At 37.9% G+C, this 25345-nt stretch overlaps 1 protein-coding gene across 1 annotated transcript in view; it reads right to left on the bottom strand.

Moving 5' to 3' along the window:
• Positions 1–777: 777 nt before the first annotated feature.
• LOC133574322 (uncharacterized) overlaps positions 778–25345 on the bottom strand; it is a 40164-nt gene continuing 15596 nt past the window's right edge. Inside the window, exons 3-7 of the mRNA XM_061926473.1 lie at positions 19814–19983; positions 12980–13122; positions 10213–10351; positions 5066–5208; positions 778–1702 (exon numbers count right to left, since the gene is read on the bottom strand). Of these exons, the coding sequence (XP_061782457.1) occupies positions 1601–1702; positions 5066–5208; positions 10213–10351; positions 12980–13122; positions 19814–19983 (697 nt within the window). The 3' untranslated portion in view covers positions 778–1600. The remainder of the gene's footprint in view (positions 1703–5065; positions 5209–10212; positions 10352–12979; positions 13123–19813; positions 19984–25345) is intronic.

Genomic DNA, 25345 nt, shown 5'->3' with positions numbered 1-25345 from the left:
GGGTGTGAAGAGTTTCCTCCGCCGGGTGGCGGGGCTCTCCCTTAGAGATAGGGTGAGAAGCTCTGTCGTCCGGGAGGAGCTCAAAGTAAAGCCGCTGCTCCTCCACATCGAGAGGAGCCAGATGAGGTGGTTCGGGCATCTGGTCAGGATGTCATCCGAACGCCTCCATAGGGAGGTGTTTAGGGCATGTCCGACCGGTAGGAGGCCACGGGGAAGACCCAGGACACGTTGGGAATGGTTAATGGTAAATAGGTTGTACTTGTATAGCGCTTTTCTACCTTTTTTTTTTTAAGGAACTCAAAGCGCTTTGACACTATTTCCACATTCACCCTTTCACACACACATTCACACACTGATGGCGGGAGCTGCCATGCACCAGGCCCATCAGGAGCAAGGGTGAAGTGCCTTGGTCAAGGACACAACGGACGTGACTAGGATGGTAGAAGGTGGGGATTGAACCAGGAACCCTCAGATTGCTGGCACGGCCACTCTCCCAACTTGGCCACTATGTCTCCCGGCTGGCCTGGGAACGCCTCGGGATTCCCCGGGAAGAGCTGGACGAAGTGGCTTGGGAGAGGTAAGTCTGGGCTTCCCTGCTTAGGCTGCTGCCCGCGCGACCCGACCTCGGAAAAGCGGAAGAAGATGGATGGATGAATGGATGAATGGATGGATGGATGGATATTATTGGTAAGCGGCAAAAAAGCTTCATCTTTAAAGGAACCCCCAGAAGGCTCCCATGCAAACACACACAAACACATTGTGACACGCACACGCACGTAGTGTGGACATTGTACTTTAATAAATAATTGGGATAGCAACATCATTTTACACCTGACATGTTCTTTTACATCAATGACGTTGAAGTCAGTGCAGTACATTCTGAAAACGCCAGCTGTAACTTGCCGCCATTGTTACCTTCAATTGATTTGTGTGGTTCACGAACGAACGCCCCTTGTAAAACGGCTATAAGAGAACCCTGAGAACCTATTTCCAATTACAGCAGTTCCTCAACATGAGAATAGTTTGTTCCGTCACCCAGCTCGTAACTTAAAACACTTGTATCTCAAATTTCAAACTTATTGAAATCAATTTCATTTAAGCCACCCACCAAAAAAAACACCACAATTTTAACATGTATTCAAACAGAAAAACTAACTTTTAGATAAGAAATACTGTTGGAAAATCAATACAACAGCATGTACTACAAACAACTCGTTTTCTGAAATAATTAAGAATAATGGACAGCATTTACCTTGGGGACCGGACTAATGCGCTGATTCTCCATCCAGTGTTGCAAAGTCTGCTTATTATAAGCGACTTTGGGCTTGTTTTCAGAGATGGTTGCTGGTTTCTCTTGTGACATCTGTCAACGCTGTCTCTGTCGTGTAACAAAAAGCACCTTGGAAATCGTTATGGAGCACACAGGTCTTTTTGAGTAACGGACCGGAGAGGTCACTGCATAAGACCCAGTGAGAAAGGCTCATGCTCGCTCGTCCAGTTTGCAGTCCGGAGAAAAGAAGCTAAGAAAAGAGCTACTGGTAGCTCGCGGGCGACGGGTTGGAGACCCCTGATCAGGTTACTGGAGTGAGGCCCTCTTATTTCATTGTTTGATGAAGTCCACGCTAGAAATATCGTCGCAGACCTCAGTTGGGCTGTTGCTGGAAATGGGGATGCGATACGGATGACGTACATCAAGGAAGAACTGAAAAAAGATAAAAGAAAAGAAATACATTTTTGAGTTTCTTTTAAGGAATGTTTGAATAGATCGACCACTGGAGAGTAGCATGGGTACAGCATGACCATACTTATAAGGCCTAAACAACTGAAAAGAAGGAAATTGTCAGGTTCAAACACTGATACCATCTATTAAACAAGACAAGAAGCAAGGAATTAAACAGAGACAGAATTAAATTTGGCTCAATTGAGGAGAGCGCGTCTGGGCTGTACTCTTGTACAGTCTCCATCACGCTCTGGCGAAAGATTGTACGCCTCCTCTTTTATTTGGACTTTCCCTGATCACATGGCAACAGCTATTTCTAAGGGACGGGGGTCGTAAACAGCCATCGCCTTTGGTTACAGAACAGTTAAAAGAAAAGGTCGTAAACAGTTCAGAGAAAAGGTCGTAAAACAGTTCAAAGAAGAGAGTCAGGTCCTGCTTCCTCTTCGCTTTGTAGTTCTCGGGTCAAAACAATATCTTTCTGTTGATTACAATACATGAAAGAAACAGAACACCTTTATGTTGCTTCCCATCCTACACAGTGGAGTTTTACAAGCCTTCTTCTTGGTTAGGTTCAAAGACAGCTTTTGTCTTCTCGACGGGAACTCATTGAAACACAAAGTTTTGTGATAACTTAGATACAATTATTCTAACAGAAATCCCTTTGTGTAGCAGAGCTGAGGGAGAATATAAAGAAAGACATGGGACACTTGTGTCTCCAAATGGCTGATCTTGAACAGTGCCCGGACAATTAGGTCAAGCACTGCGCCAAAAATAATGGACATGCTGGACAGGACAAAAGGAAAATGTTTACCGGTAGTTTTGCTAGCAGGATACATACGGTTCCACTGTACAATGTTGAGGGAATCCTTTCTGATTAGGGTTTGGCGATATGACTGAAAACTGTACCATGATGTAAGTGTTTTATATCAGTTGTTATCTAAAATTATTGATATTTTTTAATGACCTATAAAAAAATAAGGACCAGGAATGTAGACATTTTTATTTCAAAAGTAACCTTCCTCTGCAGGCAGAAAGGGAAAGAAATGTCAACACAACCAGAAAAACAAATAAAATCACATTAAACACTTAACAATAACTTCTTAAAAAGGATCTGTACTTTTTGGGAAATGTACCTATCGTTCACAATTATTATGAAAGACATGACGACGAATGGATTTTTAAAAAGGCATTCTAACTTGTAAAAAAAAAGTAAATAAAAGTCTGCTTACAGCGGCGCCAATGGGAGCTCCTCTATTTCAACCATAAAATCCAATAAATAACCATTCAAAAACCGCCAACAATACTCCATTTACATTCCATGTTTTGAATAATAACCAAGTATTAGTGATATTGTTGTTATAAGTGCTAACGCAGAAAAACTATTTATAGCGGCGCCGTGATCATTTCTGTGTGGGCCTCTGTTAACATCATCGAGTGGTCTGCTGTTTCCTTGCATCCTTGCTCCCTTTAAGTTTATTGTAGATCACAAATCATGCCTCTCACCTGCATAGAAGAAGTCTGAGTAGGTATTCTGACAAGTTGGTACACTTTGACAGCCATTTAGGGCGCGAAACTGGCGAGGACGACACAAAAATACGCTTGGCCCACCTCCCACCCCTTTTCTTCACGAGGATTAGGAGTCGTTCTTCATCTAAAAGGGAATATATGAACATCCTAGCAGTCGGTATCCTAATAACAGCAGACCTTGTACAGTAAGTGATGTTTTATTATGTTTTTTGGCTCTCATGAAGTCTGCAGCGAGTAATAATCAGTGATGAAGGAAAAAAATGTGATGCGTTTTTTGAATTAATGTATGTTTAAAATGATCAAAATATGTAAATATTAAATGTTATTATAAATGTGCCCATTCCGACATTACATATATACTCACATCATTTATATAAAACCATAATGGAGGTGTTTGGATGTTTTTTTTAAGGGATTTATAGGCAGACTTGCGCGGCTACCATTGGCTCCATTGTAAGCGGACTTTTGATCGCATTTGTTTAATATTTAGAATGTCGTTACGTCTCTCATAATGATTGTGAACGATAGGCAAAATAAAAAAATATTCAGTTCCCCTTTAAAATGAAGGTGCAAAAATAAGGAATATGAAGGAAATACTCAATGAAGCGTAATAAAATAGCGAAAAGTGTGAAAATGTAAGCATAGAGAAACCTAAAAGGAATTTTTTTTTGCAGGATTAGTGCCAGGAAGTTATGGCTGCGTAACATTTAATTTGGTCTGTTATTCCTTTTTAAGTATGGAAAGGAATTTATGTCATGGAGTAATTATTATGTAAATATTATTGGACCAAATGACTATTATTTTAATGTAGCACATTTGTTATATTTTGTTATTTATTTCATTTATACCAGGGGTCTCAAACTCAATTTCCCTGGGGGCCACTGGAGGCAGAGTCTGGGTGAGGCTGGGCTGCATCAGGTATTCATTACACAAGAAAAGCTTTGTCAAAAAAATGTTAATCTGCTCAAATGTCTTTTTTAATTTTTTAACAGAAAATAAGATGGGGAAAAAATAAACACATTAAGAATTAATATAATATTATTAATATTATAATTATTATTAATATAATATCATTACGCTATAATTAGGACTGTCAAATATAAATGTCAATCACATTTAAAATAATATTTTATGCTAACAACAGGCCCATTTCCGACAAGTATTTCCTCCATGCACACATCTGCCTCCGTGCTTCACTCCACTTGTTCATTCTCCTCCTACATGGTGTGTTCACAGACCATGGGAAAAATGACCAACATAACACACTAACATACACATTAACACCAGCCACACGCACGGGGTTGTCTGGAGCGAAGGCAGCGTGTCCGCGCTGTGGAAGGTACTGTAATATATTCGAGATATACCCACGGACAGCGATCTTCACAATTTAAGATGACACAGGCGGCTTTTAATGAAAGAAAGGCTCCCAGAAGCGCGAAGCAACTGTGAAGTGAGCTCGCTTGTTGTCACGGACATGGCGCGACAGATTCTAAACAGAGTCTGATGATGCAATTTACAATAATATCGTAATCAAATTACAGGATGTATTTAATACAATTTAGTCATTTTTCTCAACTGATGTACTCCAATCATGCAGTTTATTTTGTACACATGTAGCATCATCTACAACAAAACGTGTGGGTTTGGACTCATTTCATGAATCACACATAAAGTTAGAAGGGGATACATTATTTCAGAATAGTTATGTGCTCCCAGAAAATGTGTCCCCAGTCTTATTATCTGTGCATAGATGTGGCACCTATGCAAGATCTTTTTTTTGATTACATTAATAAAAAAATATGTATTACTATTACTCACATGATTTGGAATCTTGTATGAAGGTTGCAGCAATTCTTTGATTCTCTTCTTCTGAAAGAGGAAAATGTAGGCAAAGAGTGGTATCAAAATAACCAGGATGATTACCACGGCGACTATTGCTTCCAAATGTTTTGTTGCTGCACCTGAAAAACATACATCAGAAAGACATGCATTATCATTCTTATGTGTTTTTAAACGTCTAGACCTACTATTTTTCATTTGTTGAAATAGAAATGATAAAATTGTGCTATGCTACCTACAGATTTAGTGCAGTGTGCTGCATGCACCATTTACTGTACTTTCTCGGTACTCAGAAGGCTTTGCTGTTGCCTCATTCAGTTGAGTAACAGACCAGCGCACCCTTTAAGTTCTGTCCTTTTTGGTTGGTCGGTAGAGGTTTATTTCAAACATGTATACAGTTTCAATATGATACATCACATATTTTCCATTTCTCTTTACAACATGCCCGAAAATGAGTAGGAAAAAGCAAAGCTTTTTTAATCTTGCCCGTTTTTAACTTCATCAAATCTAATCAACTTTATTTATAAAGCACATTTAAAATTTCCACAGGGGTAGCCAAAGTGCAGTACAATGGGCAGGTTAACACAAGAGAAACGAGCAAGCACAACACAAACAGAGCACGATAAAAAATAAATAAATAAAACATAAAAAACAGGTTCACAGGAGGTGCATTGTGGGACGCCATAGCAGGATGGAGATCACTCAGTGTTAAAAGCCATGGAATAAAAGTATGTTTTTAAGAGTGAGTTAAAAACAGGAAGAGAGGAGGCCTGGCTAACACTCAGAGGTAAGTCGTTCCAGAGCTTGGGAGCAGCAGCGGCGAAAGCTCTGTCACCTCTAAGCTTCAGCCTTGTGTCAGGGACCGTCAATAGCAGCTGATCGCCTGATCTTAGGGATCGGGGGGGCAGTAAGGCTGAAGGAGGTCGGAGAGATAAGTTGGAGCGAGGTTGTTTAGACATTTAAAAACAAATAGTAGAAGTTTAAAATGTATTCGGTAACGCACAGGGAGCCAGTGAAGGGACGCTAGTATAGTATATTCATAGCAAATACTAACACATACACTTACTTCTTGTTCTCAATTTGTAACACAATTCAGGATTTCTAAATACGACAGTTAAGACAGTTATGATTCACTTAATGGGATGATAGTAATAATAATATCTTATTTTCAATAAGTTCAATACATTTGTAACAATTCTTCCTCCTTGTATTTTGTAAAGACTTGTAGTTTGAATCAAATCAAATCAAATCAAATCAACTTTATTTATAAAGCACATTTAAAATTTACCACAGGGGTAGCCAAAGTGCTGTACAATGAGCAGGTTAAAAGATAAAACGAGTACCGAGCAAACACAACACAACACAAACAGAACACGATAAAAAATAAATAATTAAAATAGAATTAATAAAAACATAAAAACATAAAAACAGGATCACAGCAGGTGTAATATGGGGCGCCATTTCAGGATGGATATCACTCAGTGTTAAAAGCCATGGAATAAAAGTATGTTTTTAAGAGAGATTTAAAAACAGGAAGAGAGGAGGCTTGTCTAACACTCAGGGGTAGGTCGTTCCAGAGCTTGGGAGCAGCAACGGCGAAAGCTCTGTCACCTCTAAGCTTCAGCCTTGTGTCAGGGACCGTCAACAGCAGCTGATCGGCTGATCTTAAGGATCGGGTGGGGCAGTAAGGCTGAAGGAGGTCGGAGAGATAGGTTGGCGCAAGGTTGTTTAGACATTTAAAAACAAATAAAAGGAGTTTAAAATGTATTCGGTAACGCACAGGGAGCCAGTGAAGGGACGCTAAAATAGGGGTGATGTGCTCACGTCTGCGGGTCTGTGTTAGCAGACGAGCAGCAGAGTTCTGCACGAGCTGCAGGCGGGCGAGGGAGGCCTGGCTAATGCCAACATACAGGGCATTACGGTAATCAAGACGAGTCGAGATAAAAGCGTGGATTAATTTCTCAAGATCATGTCTTGATAGAAGCGGTTTCACTTTCGCTATTTGGCGTAATTGATAAAAGCTTTTTTGAACGACGCTGCTGATTTGTTTTTAAAATCTGAGTCAAACTTTACCCCCAGGTTTGTGACAGAGTCGCTGAGATACGGGGTCAGAGTGCCGAGGTCAACGTTGGGGGAGGGAGAGCGACTTGGACCGAACAACATAACTTCTGTTTTGTCTTCATTTAGGCTCAGGAAGTTAGCTGAAAGCCAGACTTTGATGTCGTGCAGGCAGTCAATAAGACTTTGAACCGTGTTATTTTGTGCCATGGGAAAATAAATCTATAATGAATAGCCTCTTAAACTGCATCATATTAGTACATTGACTTATTTGCTTAACCCATCGCATAATTTAATTCCACATACTGATCTACTAAAGGTCTTAGGTGTTGGACGTGCATGCTAATATTTTGAATTACATTTTTCACTAAAATGATACTTCTCTTTTTTTTGAGAATTGTTGTACATTCTTAGGTAGCAGGTTATAATTTGCTTTGTGCATAAATTTAGCTGTTTGCAAATGTATCAAATCATTGAATTTCATAATTTTTGATTTAATAAATAAAGGTTTTGTATGTTCTCTATATCCAATTATGTATGATTCTAACTGACCTATTTTGTAACATGGTTTGTGAATGAAGTGTACATTTGTAGTTATTTCCCCATATTTATACACAATAACTTAGATATTGTAACAGTAGAGAATATGAAGTGAATTTTGGTCGAGAAAATATTTTTGCTTTATTCATTATAGAAATATTTGTATAATATGTTCTAAATGAGATTTCCAGCTCATTTTCTCATCTATTAATACTCCCACAAATTTGATTTCTTTCAACATTTCAATATCTACTCCGTTTATTTGTATTTGTGTTTGACTTTCTCTTGTACTGTTACCGAATAGCATTATTTTAGTTGTACTGAGATTCAAAGATAGTCAGTTTTTGTTAAACCATCTTATTAAATTATTCATTTATTCTGTTATCATTTGTATTAGCTTCTGTGTGAACATAGTTGTGTCGTCAACAAATATTACTAACTTTAAATCTTTTATAACTTTACAAATGTCGCTTAGATAAAGATTGAACAATTTTGGTCCCAGTATTGATCCCTGAGCTACGCTGCAAGACATCCCTAGCGCTGTTGAAATATTTTCACCTATCCTCATGTATTGCTTCCTGATAGCTAAGTAGCTCTTTATCCAGTTCAAGACGTATCCTCTTATTCCAAACAGTTCTAATCTGTTGATTAAGATGTTATGATTGTGTCAAATGCTTTTGTGTGATCCATAAATACTGCTGCTGCACACTGTTTATCATCCATTGCATTAGTGATTTCCTCTGTTATTTTGATTAATGCCATCGATGTTGAAATATTAGCTCTGTATCCGTATTCATTGTCCGAGAGTCTTCCACTTTTGTTCATGAATTTTTCCTATCGGTTACTAAATAATTTGTCAATGATTTTCGAGAATTGTGGAAAAAGGGAAACTGGTCTAACATTTGTAAACTCGTGTTTGTCTCCAGTCTTATAAATCAGTACAACTTTTGCTATGTTCATGTTGTTTAAGAATTTGCCAGTTTGAAATGATAGATTGCAAATATACTAAGGGTTCTGAAATTTCTTCAACTCCTTTTATTGCTTTCATATCAATTCCGGGACAGTCAGTTAAGGTCTTGGATTTACATTTCATTACAGTTTGGATTATTTCTTCTTTTGTCACGTTTTTGAGGAACATCGAGTTGGGATTTCTATCCATGATGTCATTCAAGCCCTCAACTGACCCAGTATTTGGTATCCTTTGTTTCAGATTGGTTCCAATATATTTACGAATTAATTATTAAAGTGGTCAACTACTTTGTTAATATTGTGCTTTTCTATATTTCTATCTAAAAAGTATTGTGGGCAATCTTTCTTAATAACATTTTAAATGTTACTCACTAGTATGACCAATGTTTCCTTCATGTTGTTTTGGTTCTGTCTAAAACATGACTGTAATATTATTTCTTACACATGTTTGGTGGTTAGTTTGTTGCTACAATTTTTTGTACCTATTTTCAGCCTCTATAGATCTTTGTGTTATGAATGTTTTTTGTTACAAGCATTGCATAATCCCTTTATCATCGTTGGTTGATTGTTCTTTTTTGCTTTTTTATAAGTTATGTTTATGGAGAATGTTTATCATACAGCATCAGGAAAGTATTAAAGAAATTGTCATATGCTTCATCTGTACACTTTGTCCCAACATTGTTCTCTTATATCATTTTTAAAGTCATTCATACTTTGTTCTGTGCGTAGTCTTTGAAATGTCTTTTTGTCTTCCATGACCTCTTCTTGAAGTTTCCGTCATAGATTGTGAAAACTGGCAGATGATCACTGATGTTGGTTATTAGCAGACCACTTGTAGTCTTATTATCAAAATCATTAGTACTAATATTATCAATTGGCGTAGCACAGTGAATTGAACCCTTATGATTTTAGAATATAAACTCAAGCAGTTACAATTGGCAGTTATAATTTTTTTCTCTAATGTGATTTATGTAATTAAGGTGTTGCTGTAGCGTGTTTACTTCAGATGCAGAGAGTAGTCATTAGGGTTGTGTGATATAGATTATAAACGATATAAATGATATAAATTTGGAGGGGGGAATGCAAAAAAAAAAGAAGCTTGGGAACCACTACATTACTGAAGCCTAGTGATTGCAACGCAGAACAAATATGTGATTTTAAAGGGTTACCTCTCCAGCAATGACATCTCAAATAGATTTAAAACAAAAATTGAATAAAAGACAATTATCCATCCATCCATCCATTTGCTACTGCTTATTCCCTTCGAGGTCGCGGGGGGCGCTGGAGCCTATCTCAGCTACAATCGGGCGGAAGGCGAGGTACACCCTGGACAAGTCGCCACCTCATTGCAGGGCCAACACAGATAGACAGACAACATTCACACTCACATTCACACACTAGGGTCAATTTAGTGTTGCCAATCAACCTATCCCCAGGTGCATGTCTTTGGAGGTGGGAGGAAGCCGGAGTACCCGGAGGGAACCCACGCAGTCACGGGGAGAACATGCAAACTTCACAGACAATTAGACATGGGTAATTCACCAAAAATAAAGTCTTACTTGACTGAGGGATGACTTGGCACTGGGTGCAGCTTGCCACTCCGACAAGATCATCGAAATAAAGGTACTGCACACTTGCACAGTAATGCTCTCCCTCCTTTACCTCATGAAAAGACACTGATGACACAGCATCATAAGTCTGTTGAAAGATAATATAAAATAGTATAAAATGCATTGGTCTTTGACACCGCATCTATGATACACAAATCTACATGTTGCTTTTAGTTGTTGCATCCAAATTATAGCGTTACTAATCATATACAAGAGCGACGATTATTTGCTGTTAGTAATTTATTTCATTTACAAATAATGGCACCCACTATGGCATCCTCTAAACAATGTTCCTTCCTGAAGGAACATGACTAAAATGTGCACTTCAGTGCTCCATTGGCACATAACCAGTGAGGGAAATGTGTGCAGGTTAGTAGGGGATGAAATTCTTATTTAACAATAATTACAAATACATTTAAATCTTTATTTAGTTTTCTTTTCAGGAAATATTTGTTGAGATTCTCTCTCTATCTCTGTTAAAATAGACCTACAAAAATGATTGACTGTTCATGTCTTTGTCAGGGGATAAACGTACAAAATCCGCAAAGGCTCAACTAATGATTAATAGTGAATGACTGTGTTTGTAACACAATGTTTGAAAGGAGATATAAAACCTTCTTTTTGATAAGAGCCTATAATCACACCTGATACAGGTATCAAGGAGCACCCATGAGTCACCAAAACTTTTACGTCTCTCAATCAGTATTTTTCCACAAGTACTGTATATGCTGTCAATGTACAGTACAACACAAGAGTAGAACACTTCTGCAAATATTTTATATTCAAGTTTTTCATAAAACACATAATCACAAAAAAATCATTATTAATTTAAATTTAAAAGAGTGATTAATCTGAAAAAGAAAATCATTTGACAGCACAAATTAATACATATACTGTTATCAATAGTTTAGTCGGTGTGACTTTTTTGATCCAAACCAGACACGTGTTTGTCTACCCTCTTTTTGTCACCAATTCCTCTTTGGCGTTAGTTGGTTTAGCTTTCTTTGTGCTCTCCCTCCATGCTACTTGCAGACTGCTATGTTGGTGACATCCATACTCTGTTGGCTCTCGTCATGAATTTCTTTCAAGAGACGTAAAATGTTAGGTTGCAGTTGTGTACAGCTCCACTAATGGACATTGGAGTGTTACTTTCAAAGGCAACATTTAAGTATTGCTAGAAACATAATTTTATATGGGACTTTATTGTATTATATTTATAGTACATGTTCCAAAAAGAAAAAAGCATAAAACACCACCAGAATTAGAGATATTACAAGTCAAAGTGATGAAGCGTAGTGTTACGCTCATGACTTGGTGTAACTAAACATTACCCTATAAGATGAAGGTAATTGCATTTTATTGATATTTGAAATGTATTCAATGTTTATAAATGAATATTTAAATATACTAAATGTAAATAAGGGAATAAATATTCAAAATAAGATCATTAAATTAAATCTAGTTTGGTTATGCCATCATGAGCGCAACACAAGGTTGTAAAAGTTTCAACTACAATTCTAAATAAGATGTCAAAAGCAAACTGAAATCAAATACAGACAGCTTAAAGATTGATCAATACCTATTTAAATTTAGTAATACATAAATATGATTTGTCAAAATATAAAATAAATATACCTGAACAGAACGCTCATGATGGTTACACCAAAAGAGTAACGCTATGAATCGCGTTTTTCCAGGTTTTTGGGGCATTTTTATGCTATTTCCAAGCATCTCCTTTTTATTATCGTTGATTTTAAATGGTCAAACTAATGCATATTATATATGCATGCCCTAGTAACAAAAAAAAAGTAATATTTATTTTGATTGTTACATTTTGAAGTACATTTGTGCAGGTGGGTGCGAATGTACCCATTACCAGAGCTGTACACAGTTACATTCGCCGCAACCCAGACGTTAAAAATACGGTATAAACAATAGAGAATCAGATCATATGATAAGACTTTTTTTATACAAACCCCAAAACCAGTGAAGTTGGCACATTGTGTAAATCGTGAATAAAAACAGAATACAATGATTTGCTAATCCTTTTCAACCTATATTCAATTGAATAGACTGCAAAGACTAGATACTTAACGTTCGAACTGGAAAACCTAGTTATTTTTTGCAAAATATTAGCTCATTTGGAATTTGATGCCTGTAACATGTTTCAAAAAAGCTGGCACAAGTGGCAAAAAAGACTTAGAAAGTTGAAGAATGCTCATCAAACACTTATTTGGAACATCCCACAGGTGAACAGGCTACTTGGGAACAGGTGGGTGCCATGATTGGGTATAAAAGCAGCTTCCATGAAATGCTCAGTCATTCACAAACAAGGTGCAGTTTCCCTTTAAAACATTATCTATGCAACATTTTGACCAAAGAAAACACTATTCTCTGATATGTAGACCACAAGGAAGTGTTTTAAGTGTAGAACAAATAATTCATAAAATTATCCCTTTAATGCGCCTTAAAATCCGGTGTGGCTTTTGTATGAAAATAGACCTGATTAGACCAGCTCATCAGCAGTGCGACTTATAATCCGGTGCGCCCTACGGTCTGGAAAATACGGTAATTTGTTTGCAGATAACCACTGTTTTTGCAATTATGTATGCTATTTAAGAAATCAGGGAGTGCCTTAAGATAACTTATTTTATTAGTGATGGAATTGCGTCCCTATTATCTATCATCATTCAACCTAATGCACGAGATGTCTTACCTCAAAGGGTTCTCCCTTCTTTCCAAAGTAAATCCTGTGTTTCACATGGTAACCTTCCTGAGGAACCCCACTGTTTCTACTTAAGTGAACAGTCAAGAAGTCAGGGCGTGCACTCAACACAACTTCGGGGCTACATGAGAAACCTGTTGGAGGAAAAGAAACAAAACAAAATCAAGATTAATCATCTGTTGACTGAGACATTATAACAAGACCGGTAACTACGGGGGTAGGATCATGGGCACTCAAATACAAATCTTAAAGTCAACTTTTTATAATCAGGAATCAGTATAGCCACAGGCCATTAAATGCTTTTGTTCAAAACAAAATGTCCCTTTTATTCAAACAATAAATACACACCAAAAAATAAATGGCTATTTTATTTTTACAAGAATCCAAATAAATACAAGGGATTATAAGGACTATGTACAATGCAGTAAATGTGTAATCATGTACTTTGCTGAACAAAAGCATCTAAAAACACCATGCTCAAACTGTGCAATAAATATTCTGCTTAAGTTATGCAATACCGATCCTGCAGTGTTATTCTTTTTAAAGGCACATAACTTAACAGCATTTTTGATTGGTATATACAGTACAGTGGAGATACTAACGACGGTATATAAACAATAAGCTCTTAGAAAATAATAATAAGACCCCAACAGTTTCCAAATGACTTCAACGTGTCAGGTGATATAATCTTTTATAAAAAAAAAAACCTGGAAAAAAAAAACTGTGCTACTGCTAGCGAGCTGTTGTTGGCGTGACAACTGATGCCAACGATTGTAGAATCTTAAACATCTTATTTGCTACATTAATGATAACTTGACAGCTTGTAATACTAAAGTTCGCCCCCCAAATAACTGATGCATCCTTGTGTGCTTCTTTCTTTTATATACCAACATTATTATGCTTCGACCTGAAATACCAGGCAAAATTGTCCAATGAGATTTGTAATGTTACAGGGGACATCAAGGTAATACTACATTAAGTTCTTACAGGCACAGACAAAGTGGTCAATCATACGCTATGTGTTTACTCGGCGAGAGTGACCAGTTTAAACACACATCAACTTTTCTCTGTGGTTTTTGTTTGTTTTAACAACTTTTTTCCTTTTATGATGGACTCTTAGGAACTCTGAAATAATGTTAAAGGGTAACTGCTCTTTTTTGGGGGGGAAATCCTTCACAATCATTATGAGAGACAAATACACATGACCTTTCTTTTTTTATTAGGATTTTAAAATTGATAAAAACGCTTGGAAGATGCGGCTAATGGGAGTCACCATTGTAACTTTCAAAGCCCTGTAAAACAACTTCAAAACCCTCCATCAACGTTTTTATACACAATGCAAGTATATATATATATAAAGTACTAACAAACACGTTCATAACAATATGTAATATGTTCAATATTTACCTTATTTTGGTCATTTTAAGCATTGTCGGAACTGATTTCCTGAGAGCATTTATTTCTGTTTCAGACTTCCGGAAACAACGGCAAGTGTTTTTTTAATCATGACCATACATGCCAACCCTCTCGATTTTCCCGGGAAAGTCCCAAATTTTAGTGCTCCTCCCAATAATCTCCCAGAGCCAACATTCTCCTGAATTTCTCCCGATTTCCACCCGGACAACTATATTGCTGCAACGTTTCCTCTAAGGCAAGGGTGTCAAACTCAAATAAAGAGTGGGCCAAAATTTAAAACTGAACAAAGCCGCGAGCCAAGGTTGAACAAATTAACCTTTTAATAGGGACCCAAACAAGTTTTGCATTATATAGCTTTATAGTGACATGCAAAATCGAGTTTCAAATAATAATAATAATAATTCAAAAATATCAATGGCATATCAAATAAAATTTTAATAAAAATTTAATGCCTCTTTTTTATTTGCAGCCTTCTGAGGTAAATATGAAAATAAACTTTTCCACAGGCTAGTAATACATTTGAAAATAAAATAACAATAATGAATGAATCAAACATTCAAGCCTTGAAGTAGCAAGAGAAAGTGCATGAATAAAGCATTAATTATTGCTGTTTGCTACACTGTTTTGCTTTAACACTGAATATGGAACAAGCAATGATTATATAACTTAATAGTGCAAAATCAACTTAAAAAAAAACCCCGAAAAAACATCAATGGTATATTAAATAAAATGTAAATAAAAAATGTAATGCCTCTTTTCTATTTGCAGCCTTCTGAGGTAAATATCAACATTAACTTTTTCCACAAGCTAGTAAATTTGAAAATAAAATAACAATGAATAAATCAACCATTCAGGCCTTTTTACTGCTCAGTTTGCGACACACTGATCAAATCTGATGTGCCCAAGCCAGATACCTGCCATCTTTTCTGGGATGCTAGTTCATTAATGTCGGGGCTCAGGTGGGCGGGGTTTGGTGGTAGCAGGGGGTGTATATTGTAGCGTCCCGGAAGAGTTAGGGCTGCAAGGGGTTCTGGGTATTTGTTCTGTTGTGTTTATGTTGTGTTACGGTGCGGATGTTCTCCCGAAATGTGTGGGCGGCGTGGCGAAGTTGGTAGAGTGGCCGTGCCAGCAATCGGAGGGTTGCTGGTTACTGGGGTTCAATCCCCACCTTCTACCATCCTAGTCACGTCCGTTGTGTCCTTGGGCAAGACACTTCACCCTTTGCTCCTGATGGCTGCTGGTTAGCGCCTTGCATGGCAGCTCCCGCCATCAGTGTGTGTGAATGGGTGAATGTGGAAATACTGTCAAAGCGCTTTGCGTACCTTGAAGGTAGAAAAGCGCTATACAAGTATAACCCATTTATCATTTATTTATTATTTGTCATTCTTGTTTGGTGTGGTTTCACAGTGTGGCGCATATTTGTTACAGTGTTAAAGTTGTTTATGCGGCCACCCTCAGTGTGACCTGTATGGCTGTTGATCAAGTATGCCTTGCATTCACTTATGTGTGTGTAGAAGCCGCATATATCATTTGACAGGGGCCGTCACGCTGTTTATATGGAGGAAAAGCAGACGTGACGACAGGTTGTAGAGGACGCTAAAGACAGTGCCTTTAAGGCACGCCCCCAATATTGTTGTCCGGGTGGAAATCGGGAGAAACTCGGGAGAATGGTTGCCCCGGGATACTTTCGAGAGGGCCACTGAAAATCGGCAGGGTTGGCAAGTATGAGTATTAGCGGTGAATGCAGTGTTACAGCCGCTGTATAATACCGGCGGGCCAGCTCTAATGTTAATTTGATATTGCCTCAAGGGCCAAATGAAATTACACGGCAGGCCAAATTTGGCCCGCGGGCCAGAGTTTGACACCCATGCTCTAAGGTGTGCACCTGCTCAATTTCGCACGGTTCATGCGTCCTCCGTGGACCTTAAATCTATGCTGCGCACAAAATTAAATCCTTTTTGAACTGTGAACAAAGTAAACAACAATTTATTCTGCTTGGTTTTGCAATGGAACTCAGTGAGTGACAGGCAGAGGTGGGTAGAGTAGCCAGAAATTGTACTCAAGTAAGAGTACTGTTACTTTAGAGATTTATTACTCAAGTAAAAGTAAGGAGTAGTCACCCAAATATTTACTTGAGTAAAAGTAAAAAGTATGTTGTGAAAAAACTACTCAAGTACTGAGTAACTGATGAGTAACATACACACTCATATCATATATATATATATATATATATATATATATATATATATATATATATATATATATATATATATATATATATCCATCCATCCATCCATTTTCTACCGCTTATTCCCTTTGGGGTCGCGGGGGGCGATGGAGCCTATCTCAGCTACAATCGGGCGGAAGGCGGGGTACACCCTGGACAAGTCGCCACCTCATCGCAGTATATATATATATATATATATATATATATATATATATACACATACATACATACATATACATTGATATATATATATATATATATATACATACATACATACATACATACATATACATTGATATATACAGTATATAATTTATAAGTATTTATTTTGCTGTTTTTGTTTACATGTTAAAGGTGTTTTAATGAATATACATGCATGTTTAACATATAGATTCCTTTCTTTAATGAAGACTAGAATATAAGTTGGTGTATTCCCTGATTCTGATGACTTGCGTTGATTGTAATCAGACAGTCGTGATGATAACGTCCACGTTTTCAAATGGAGGAGAAGAAAAGTTCCTCCTTTGTGTCTAATAACACATGAAAGTGGTGGGTTTTTGGCATCCTATTAGTCCAGCTTCCATATTCGTTTTTATACACTTTACAAGAAATATATTGGTGTCAAACTCCGTAGCTTGCTATCTTGTTTACGATGGCTTTCGGAGACTCTTGTTTTGAAAGCGCAGGCGCGATGGCACGGCACTTTTATTGTGAAGACAGGAACGTCCTCATGTGCGGTCAGTCTTGAGGCTTTTGACGGTACGGTTGAAATAAAACAAGTATCTTTTTTCCTTCACACTTTTGATTGATTGATTTGAACTTTTATTATTAGATTGCACAGTACAGTACATATTCCGTACAATTGACCACTAAATGGTAACACCCCAATAAGTTTTTCAACTTGTTTAAGTCAGGTCATGTGACCACCTGGCTCTGTTTGATTGGTCCAACGTCTCCAGTGACTGCATCTGATTGGTGGAACGAAGTGAAACGTCACCAGTAAGGCAGGCACTTTGAAGGTCTGTCTGACAGACCAAAACAAACAAAGCGTGCATTAACAGATCGATAAAAATTAGTAGCGAGTAGCGAGCTGAATGTAGATAAAAGTAGCGGAGTAAAAGTAGCGTTCCTTCTCTATAAATATACTTAAGTAAAAGTAAAAGTATGTTGCATTAAAACTACTCTTAGAAGTACAATTTATCCCAAAAGTTACTCAAGTAGATGTAACGGAGTAAATGTAGCGCGTTACTACCCACCTCTGGTGACAGGTGACAACAAGCGGCCACAACAGATAACAATTAATAAATTGTAAAAAAAAAAACAACAACAACGTATATCTCGAAAAACTGGTCATTGTCTGCCATACAAAATAGGCTTAAACCAACTTTTTGTCATCTGTCATATCAACAGTAACCGCTCGCTCTTTCTCACCTGCACCAACACACACACTCATGCCACATGATGCGTTTATGGCCAAACAAAAAGTCAGACAACTCTAAACACCACACATAAAGTGTAAACTTCAGGTCTTTATACTATGACTCCCTAATCAGATTTGTACTTATTCTACTGTCATGTATTAAGAATATTAATTTATGGATATTAATCATGTAATGTTACTAGCTTACAAAACCGCTAAAGAGAAATATATTTTACAAACAGAAAGTGATGCTTACATCTGATTCTGCAACATTGAGAGTGTTTTAAGGGGAACTAAATGTGATCTCTGAAAGGGGTACAAATTATTTCCAAAGCAGGACCCCCACCAACACATACAACACAAGTACATACAGTAGCTCATTAAAAACAATATTTTTTTATTTTTATTTTATTGTAAGTGGGCCAGATCACCTATATAATAAAATAATCTCCTTATTTTGATTTTAAAATAATAATAACAATAATCTTTAGATTGTTATGAGATCAGGTTTGGGACAGGTGTTCTGATGGTATGTCCACAGTGTGCACATCTGATTTTACTCACATGTGCTCCACTGAATGCTCACAGAGTTTTGCGTTTGCTCACACAGAAAACATTAGCAGGAAAAGTGCATATATGTATGACACCCCCTCAAACGAGGACTCACAACCTTATCTTTTTGAAGCTGAATATACAGAGGATGAACTAGTGCTTATGTAAGCGAGCACGAAGAAAGAGTGAAACGTAGGAGCAGACAGAAGATGAGAGAGTGGGGTCAACATGACTTTAACGCTGTAAACGTGGAGTTTGGAGCCAAGCTATTTCGACATAAATGGAGTACTTATGTAAACTAAAGCGGCAAAAACGTCCCCGGCCATCTGGACCAAACACACAACTGTCCATCGAGTGAGTCAACTTTAATATTGATCATGATACACGCAGCACGTAGTGCGTGTTATTACAACGACATACGCTGGCGAGCTAGCAGTGTACAAACAAAACATGAAATGTGGGCTAATACATAACAGATATTGTAATATGAATATTCATGTTTTTCAGTCAGTACAGGTTGATGTCCTATCACTTTGTGTTGTACATTACAAGCTCAAACGCGATTCGCGTGCTGACAAAGAAGCTAAATTATCTCTTGCCGTAGCAAGCTTTTACGGCTAATACCGAAGCATGCCGATGTGTTACTCGGCTGGAAAAAGTGTTCCTCCGTGTTTGCGCTTACAATAACAATGCACTACAGCTTGGTTATTATACAGGTTACAGAATGCAAATTAAGTGTTGTTGCCGATTTTGAATGCTTTTTTAAAGTGATTTAGAGATAGAATTGATTGCGCCTATTAGCTGCATTGGTAACCAGCTAGAACATTTTTACATGTTAGACAAAAAAAAAAAAAAAACTTTTGTCTATTTGTCTCTCATAAGGATTGTGAACAATAGGAAAAATTACAAAAAATGTGCAGTTCCCCTTTAAAGCCGAGAACAGTGCACGTCATAATTTTCACTCCGCTTTCAATTGACTTACTTCTAGTATTACAATGTTTTTGACCAACAAGTGCTTGTATCCAGGCAACAGCAACCGGATTTTACGCCATGTGCAACCCAGCAATAGAAAGCAACAATGCTACATCGCTAATATATCTTAAAAAGAAAATACATTTACTGTTACTATTAGACTTACTTACTTAATAGTTTTGGAATAACTTTGAGGTAAAAAAATGAGAACAGGTTGTTTCTCTTATAACATGCTTACCTTGTTTGCTACAGGCTCTAGCTAGTTCTGAAGTCAGTCCATGCCTCTCTGCCAGCACACCCATCATAACGCACCCATGGTCTGCCTCTGCTTTCATGAAAGTGACATTACAGGAAGTGAAAGATATCCGCTTGCAGGTTGGGACATCTGTCCAAATATCAGCAAACAATCTGAATTCAAAAAAAAGAAAATGACAGGGGAGTCAGTCTGTATTTAAAAAATAACCACCTTCTTTGATACAAACCCCGTTTCCATCTGAGTTGGGAAATTGTGTTAGATATAAATATAAACGGAATACAATGATTTGCAAATCATTTTCAACCCATATTCAGTTGAATATGCTACAAAGACAACATATTTGATGTTCAAACTGATAAACCTTTTTTTTTTTTTGCAAATAATCATTAACTTTAGAATTTGATGCCAGCAACACGTGACAAAGAAGTTGGGAAAGGTGGCAATAAATACTGATAAAGTTGAGGAATGCTCATCAAACACTTATTTGGAACATCCCACAGGTGAACAGGCTAATTGGGAACAGGTGGGTGCCATGATTGGGTATAAAAACAGCTTCCCAAAAAATGCTCAGTCTTTCACAAGAAAGGATGGGGCGAGGTACACCCCTTTGTCCACAACTGCGTGAGCAAATAGTCAAACAGTTTAAGAACAACGTTTCTCAAAGTGCAATTGCAAGAAATTTAGGGATTTCAACATCTACGGTCCATAATATCATCAAAAAGTTCAGAGTATCTAGAGAAATCACTCCACGTAAGCGGCATGGCCGGAAACCAACATTGAATGACCGTGACCTTCGATCCCTCAGACGGCACTGTATCAAAAACCGACATCAATCTCTAAAGGACATCACCACATGGGCTCAGGAACACTTCAGAAAACCACTGTCACTAAATACAGTTGGTGGCTACATCTGTAAGTGCAAGTTAAAACTCTACTATGCAAAGCGAAAGCCATTCATCAACAACACCCAGAAACGTCGCCGGCTTCTCTGGGCCCGAGATCATCTAAAATGGACTGATGCAAAGTGGAAAAGTGTTCTGTGGTCTGACGAGTCCACATTTCAAATTGTTTTTGGAAATATTCGACATCGTGTCATCCGGACCAAAGGGGAAGCGAACCATCCAGACTGTTATTGACGCAAAGTTGAAAAGCCAGCATCTGTGATGGTATGGGGGTGCATTAGTGCCCAAGGCATGGGTAACTTACACATCTGTGAAGGCGCCATTAATGCTGAAAGGTACATACAGGTTTTGGAACAACATATGCTGCAATCTAAGCACTGTCTTTTTCATGGACGCCTCTGCTTATTTCAGCAAGACAATGCCAAGCCACATTCAGCACGTGTTACAACAGCGTGGCTTCGTAAAAAAAGAGTGCGGGTACTTTCCTGGCCCGCCTGCAGTCCAGACCTGTCTCTCATCAAAAATGTGTGGCGCGTTATGAAGCGTAAAATACGACAGCGCAGACCCCGGACTGTTGAACGACTGAAGCTCTACATAAAACAAGAATGGGAAAGAATTCCACTTTCAAAGCTTCAACAATTAGTTTCCTCAGTTCCCAATCGTTTACTGAGTGTTGTTAAAAGGAAAGGCCATGTAACACAGTGGTGAACATGCACGTTTCCAACTACTTTGGCACGTGTTGCAGCCATGAAATTCTAAGTTAATTATTATTTGCAAAAAAAAAACAAAGTTTATGAGTTTGAACATCAAATATGTTGTCTTTGTAGTGCATTCAATTGAATATGGGTTGAAAAGGATTTGCAAATCATTGCATTCCGTTTATATTTACATCTAACACAATTTCCCAACTCATATGGAAACAGGGTTTGTACAAGCACACACAATGCACTTTTCAATTTCTTCCAGCCAGACAAGCTTTTAGGTGTAATAGATGGAATATTTTTACCTTGACTTGTGCGAATGTGAGTGTGAATGTTGTCTGTCTATCTGTGTTGGCCCTGTGATGAGCTGGCGACTTGTCCAGGGTCTACCCCGCCTACCACCCGAACGCAGCTGAGATAGGCTCCAGCACCCCCGCGACCCCGAAAGGGACAAGCGGTAGAAAATGGATGGATGTTTTAACTGTCCTCTGCAATCTTCCTCAAAAGGGTTACCTGACCACTGATACGTGTCGCCCATCAGTAGTACATAGTATATGATTAATCACAATTTATCAAAATCCCTCGATGAAATAATAAAAACACTCCTTGGCTTCAAAGAATACCACTGCAAAAATTCTAAACAAATCTCAACTGTACCTCCACACAATAAAACTGGAACCCGACAAAATTTATTTCACATTATGTCATTTCACTTTTTACCAAAACCTCAGTGGATGTGACCCTTCACATAGACTGTACTCTACTTTAAATTCAAAGGAATTATATACAAACAAAAAGGAGGGACTGGCAATGGGGGACCCCTTATCACCTATAAAGAGCAGTTTCTTCATGGAGGACTTGGACACATCACACAAACAATGCAGACCCACCTTGTGGAGAAGATACATAGATGACATCAATGTTCCCTCTAATTTTTCATGTGTCTGAACAAACGCTCAAACTCCCTGAGCATTCCTTGGACTACATGTGAGCAACATCAGACATGCACGCTGTCGCCACCCCAGCATCACACCTGTCCCAAAGCTGACATCATAACAAGTTCAATGTTTTATTAATCAAATAACAGCAGTTATTTCCATTATACTATTTTCTAATCTAAATGATTAATTAATCTAAATGGAAATTTTTAAAAAAAAGTCTTCAGGAGCTAGCTGTATGTTGTATGTCTTGGGGGTTGCTGTAAAATAATTTAAGACATGTACCCCTTCAGAGATCACGATTTGTTCCCCTTGAAATGTTCACATTTAGCACAATGAAATGTGGGCTGTAGCACAAACATGGGATATAGTGGATAACGTTGCGTCTGTAAAATATATAATTACATACTTTTTATCAGCATTTATCTAATCTGGTAACTGCATTTCATGATTACTATGCTTAAATTAACATTATTAATACAAAACCCAAAACATGTGAAGTTTGCACGTTGTGTAAATGGTAAATGAAAACAGAATACAATGATTTGCAAATCTTTTTCAACCTATATTCAATTGAATAGATTGCAAAGACAAGATACTTAATGTGCGAACTGGAAAACGTTATTTTTTGCAAATATGAGCTCATTTGGAATTTGATGCTTGCAACATGTTTAAAAAAAAGTGGCAAAAAAGACTGAGAAAGTTGAGGAATGCTCATCAAACACTTATTTGGAACATCCCACAGGTGAACATGCTAATTGAAAACAGGTGGGTGCCATGATTAGGTATAAAAGCAGCTTCCATGAAATGCTCAGTCATTCACAAACAAGGATGGGGCGAGGATCACCACTTTGTGAACAAATGCGTGAGCAAATTGTCCAACAGTTATTGTCAGTTGTATCAGAAAACAAAGACTAAAATGAACTACAACCAACGCTAGCAATGGTTATACTGGTGAAAATAAGTAGATCATGCTTAGCAGCCTAATGTACACCCAAAACTAAAGAGGAGACATTTTACCAAGGTATGTGTGTTGGCAATGTTCCCTATAATTTTTCATGTGTATGAGAAAACACACAAACACTCTGAGCATTCAGTGGAATACAGACGTGCACACTGTGGCCATACCACCAGCACATTTGTCTCAAACCTGACATAACAATTGAAATGTCTTATTATTATAATCAAGTGACAGTAGTCTTTTTCAAGATATTATTTTCTAATATATGTGATTTGGCCCACTTAGATATTGTTTTTTTTAATCAGCTATGCACTATAGTATTTTATGCCTGGGTGGGGGTCCTGCTTTGGAAATATTGTGTACCACTTTCAGAGATCACATTTAGTTCCCCTTAAAACATTCACATGTTGCATGAGATGAAGTGTTTATTAACTTTCTGTCCGTAAAATAAATATTTTTATTAGCAATTCTGTAGTGCTGTAACATCATTTCATGATTAATATTCAAAAAATAACATTCTTAACAAATGACAGTAGAATAAGCACACTGATTGAGGAGTCATAGTAAAACGACCTGAAATTTACACTTTACGTGTAGTGTTGGAGTTGTCCAACTTTTTGTGTGGCCATAAACGCACCAGTGACTAATTGCCATAGTGTATGTGTTGGTGCAGGTGAGAGAGAGAGCAAGCGGCTGCTGTTCATATAACAGATGACAAAGAGTCGCTTTTGGCTTGGTTTGAACGGTAGACAACGACCAGTTTTGCTAGATAAAAGTATTTTACACATTGTTTTGGTGTGGTTATGGCCAACAAACAATTTCGCTAAATAAAGGGACCGATGGAATTCCTGTCCTCCTTTAAGTGTCTCCACAGACGTTACAATAATTTAACTGTGTTGACAAACATTGTTTTATCTGTTGTGGCCGCCTTTCGTCACCTGTTACTCACAGTTGCATTGCAATATCATACAAAACAAATTATTTGTTTATTTTGTTTAGAGTGGGATTTGATTTTGTGCGCGGCATAGATTTGCTCTGGGCAGAGGACTCGTGAGCAGTGCGCAATTGCGCACCTTAGAGGGAACGTTGGATGACATACCGGTAAAAATAAAGAAGGGGACACACAAAGGGTGTTACAGACCACCTTAATAGCATTGACAAGACTGGAAACATCAAATTCACATATGAAGAGGAGACAAACCAGATCACAACATTTTTGACATGAAAATTCACCACAAAGATGATGGCAGCCAAAACATCCCTGTGAACAGAAAACAGACACACGCCGACAAATATCTACTCTGGACAAGCCAAACATCCCACAGCACACAAACTATCAGTCATGAGGACACTCGATGAACAGGCCAAGAAGAACACATATGAAAGTTGGAGAAACGCATTAAAGCAATCGAGGCCATTAAAAAAGGGGAACAACAAGTAAAAAACAAGGAAAAGGGAACAAAGAAAAAACCCACAGCAAAATCTATAATAAAAAACGAAGACGTCAGAACGTTATCAGGGGAATAACGGAACCAATGCAACCGGTCATGAAAAAACACAAAATACCGTAACCACAGCAGTTAAACCTCACACAAAAACGTTACTTGTACATTCAAAGGACAAAAGAGAACACGATAAAAAATGCAATGTATTTTAAAAACCCTGTGCAAATGCAGCCAAAACATATGTATATATATATAGATATAATTTATATTATTATTATTATTATATATGTTCATTCATCTTCTTCCGCTAATCAGAGGTCGGGTCGTAGGGGCAGCAGCCTAAGCAGAGAAGCACAGACTTCCCTCTCCGCAGCCACTCCGTTCAGCTCCTTTCGGAGAATCCCAAGGCATTCCCAAGCCAGTTGGTCCCAAACGCGTCTTGGTCCCTTCCCCGTGGCCTCCTACCGGTCGGATGTGCCCCAAACTCTTGTCTCTCCAGGGAAGAGTTTGGGGGGCATCTGTTCAAGATGCCCGACCCACCTCATCTGGCTCCTCTCAATGTGGAGC

Source organism: Nerophis lumbriciformis, linkage group LG31 (assembly GCF_033978685.3).
Source record: "Nerophis lumbriciformis linkage group LG31, RoL_Nlum_v2.1, whole genome shotgun sequence".
In the NCBI taxonomy this organism is placed as follows: Eukaryota; Metazoa; Chordata; class Actinopteri; order Syngnathiformes; family Syngnathidae; genus Nerophis; species Nerophis lumbriciformis.
The sequence above is the reverse complement of the archived record's forward strand: the minus strand, read 5'-3'. Positions and strand labels throughout refer to the sequence as shown.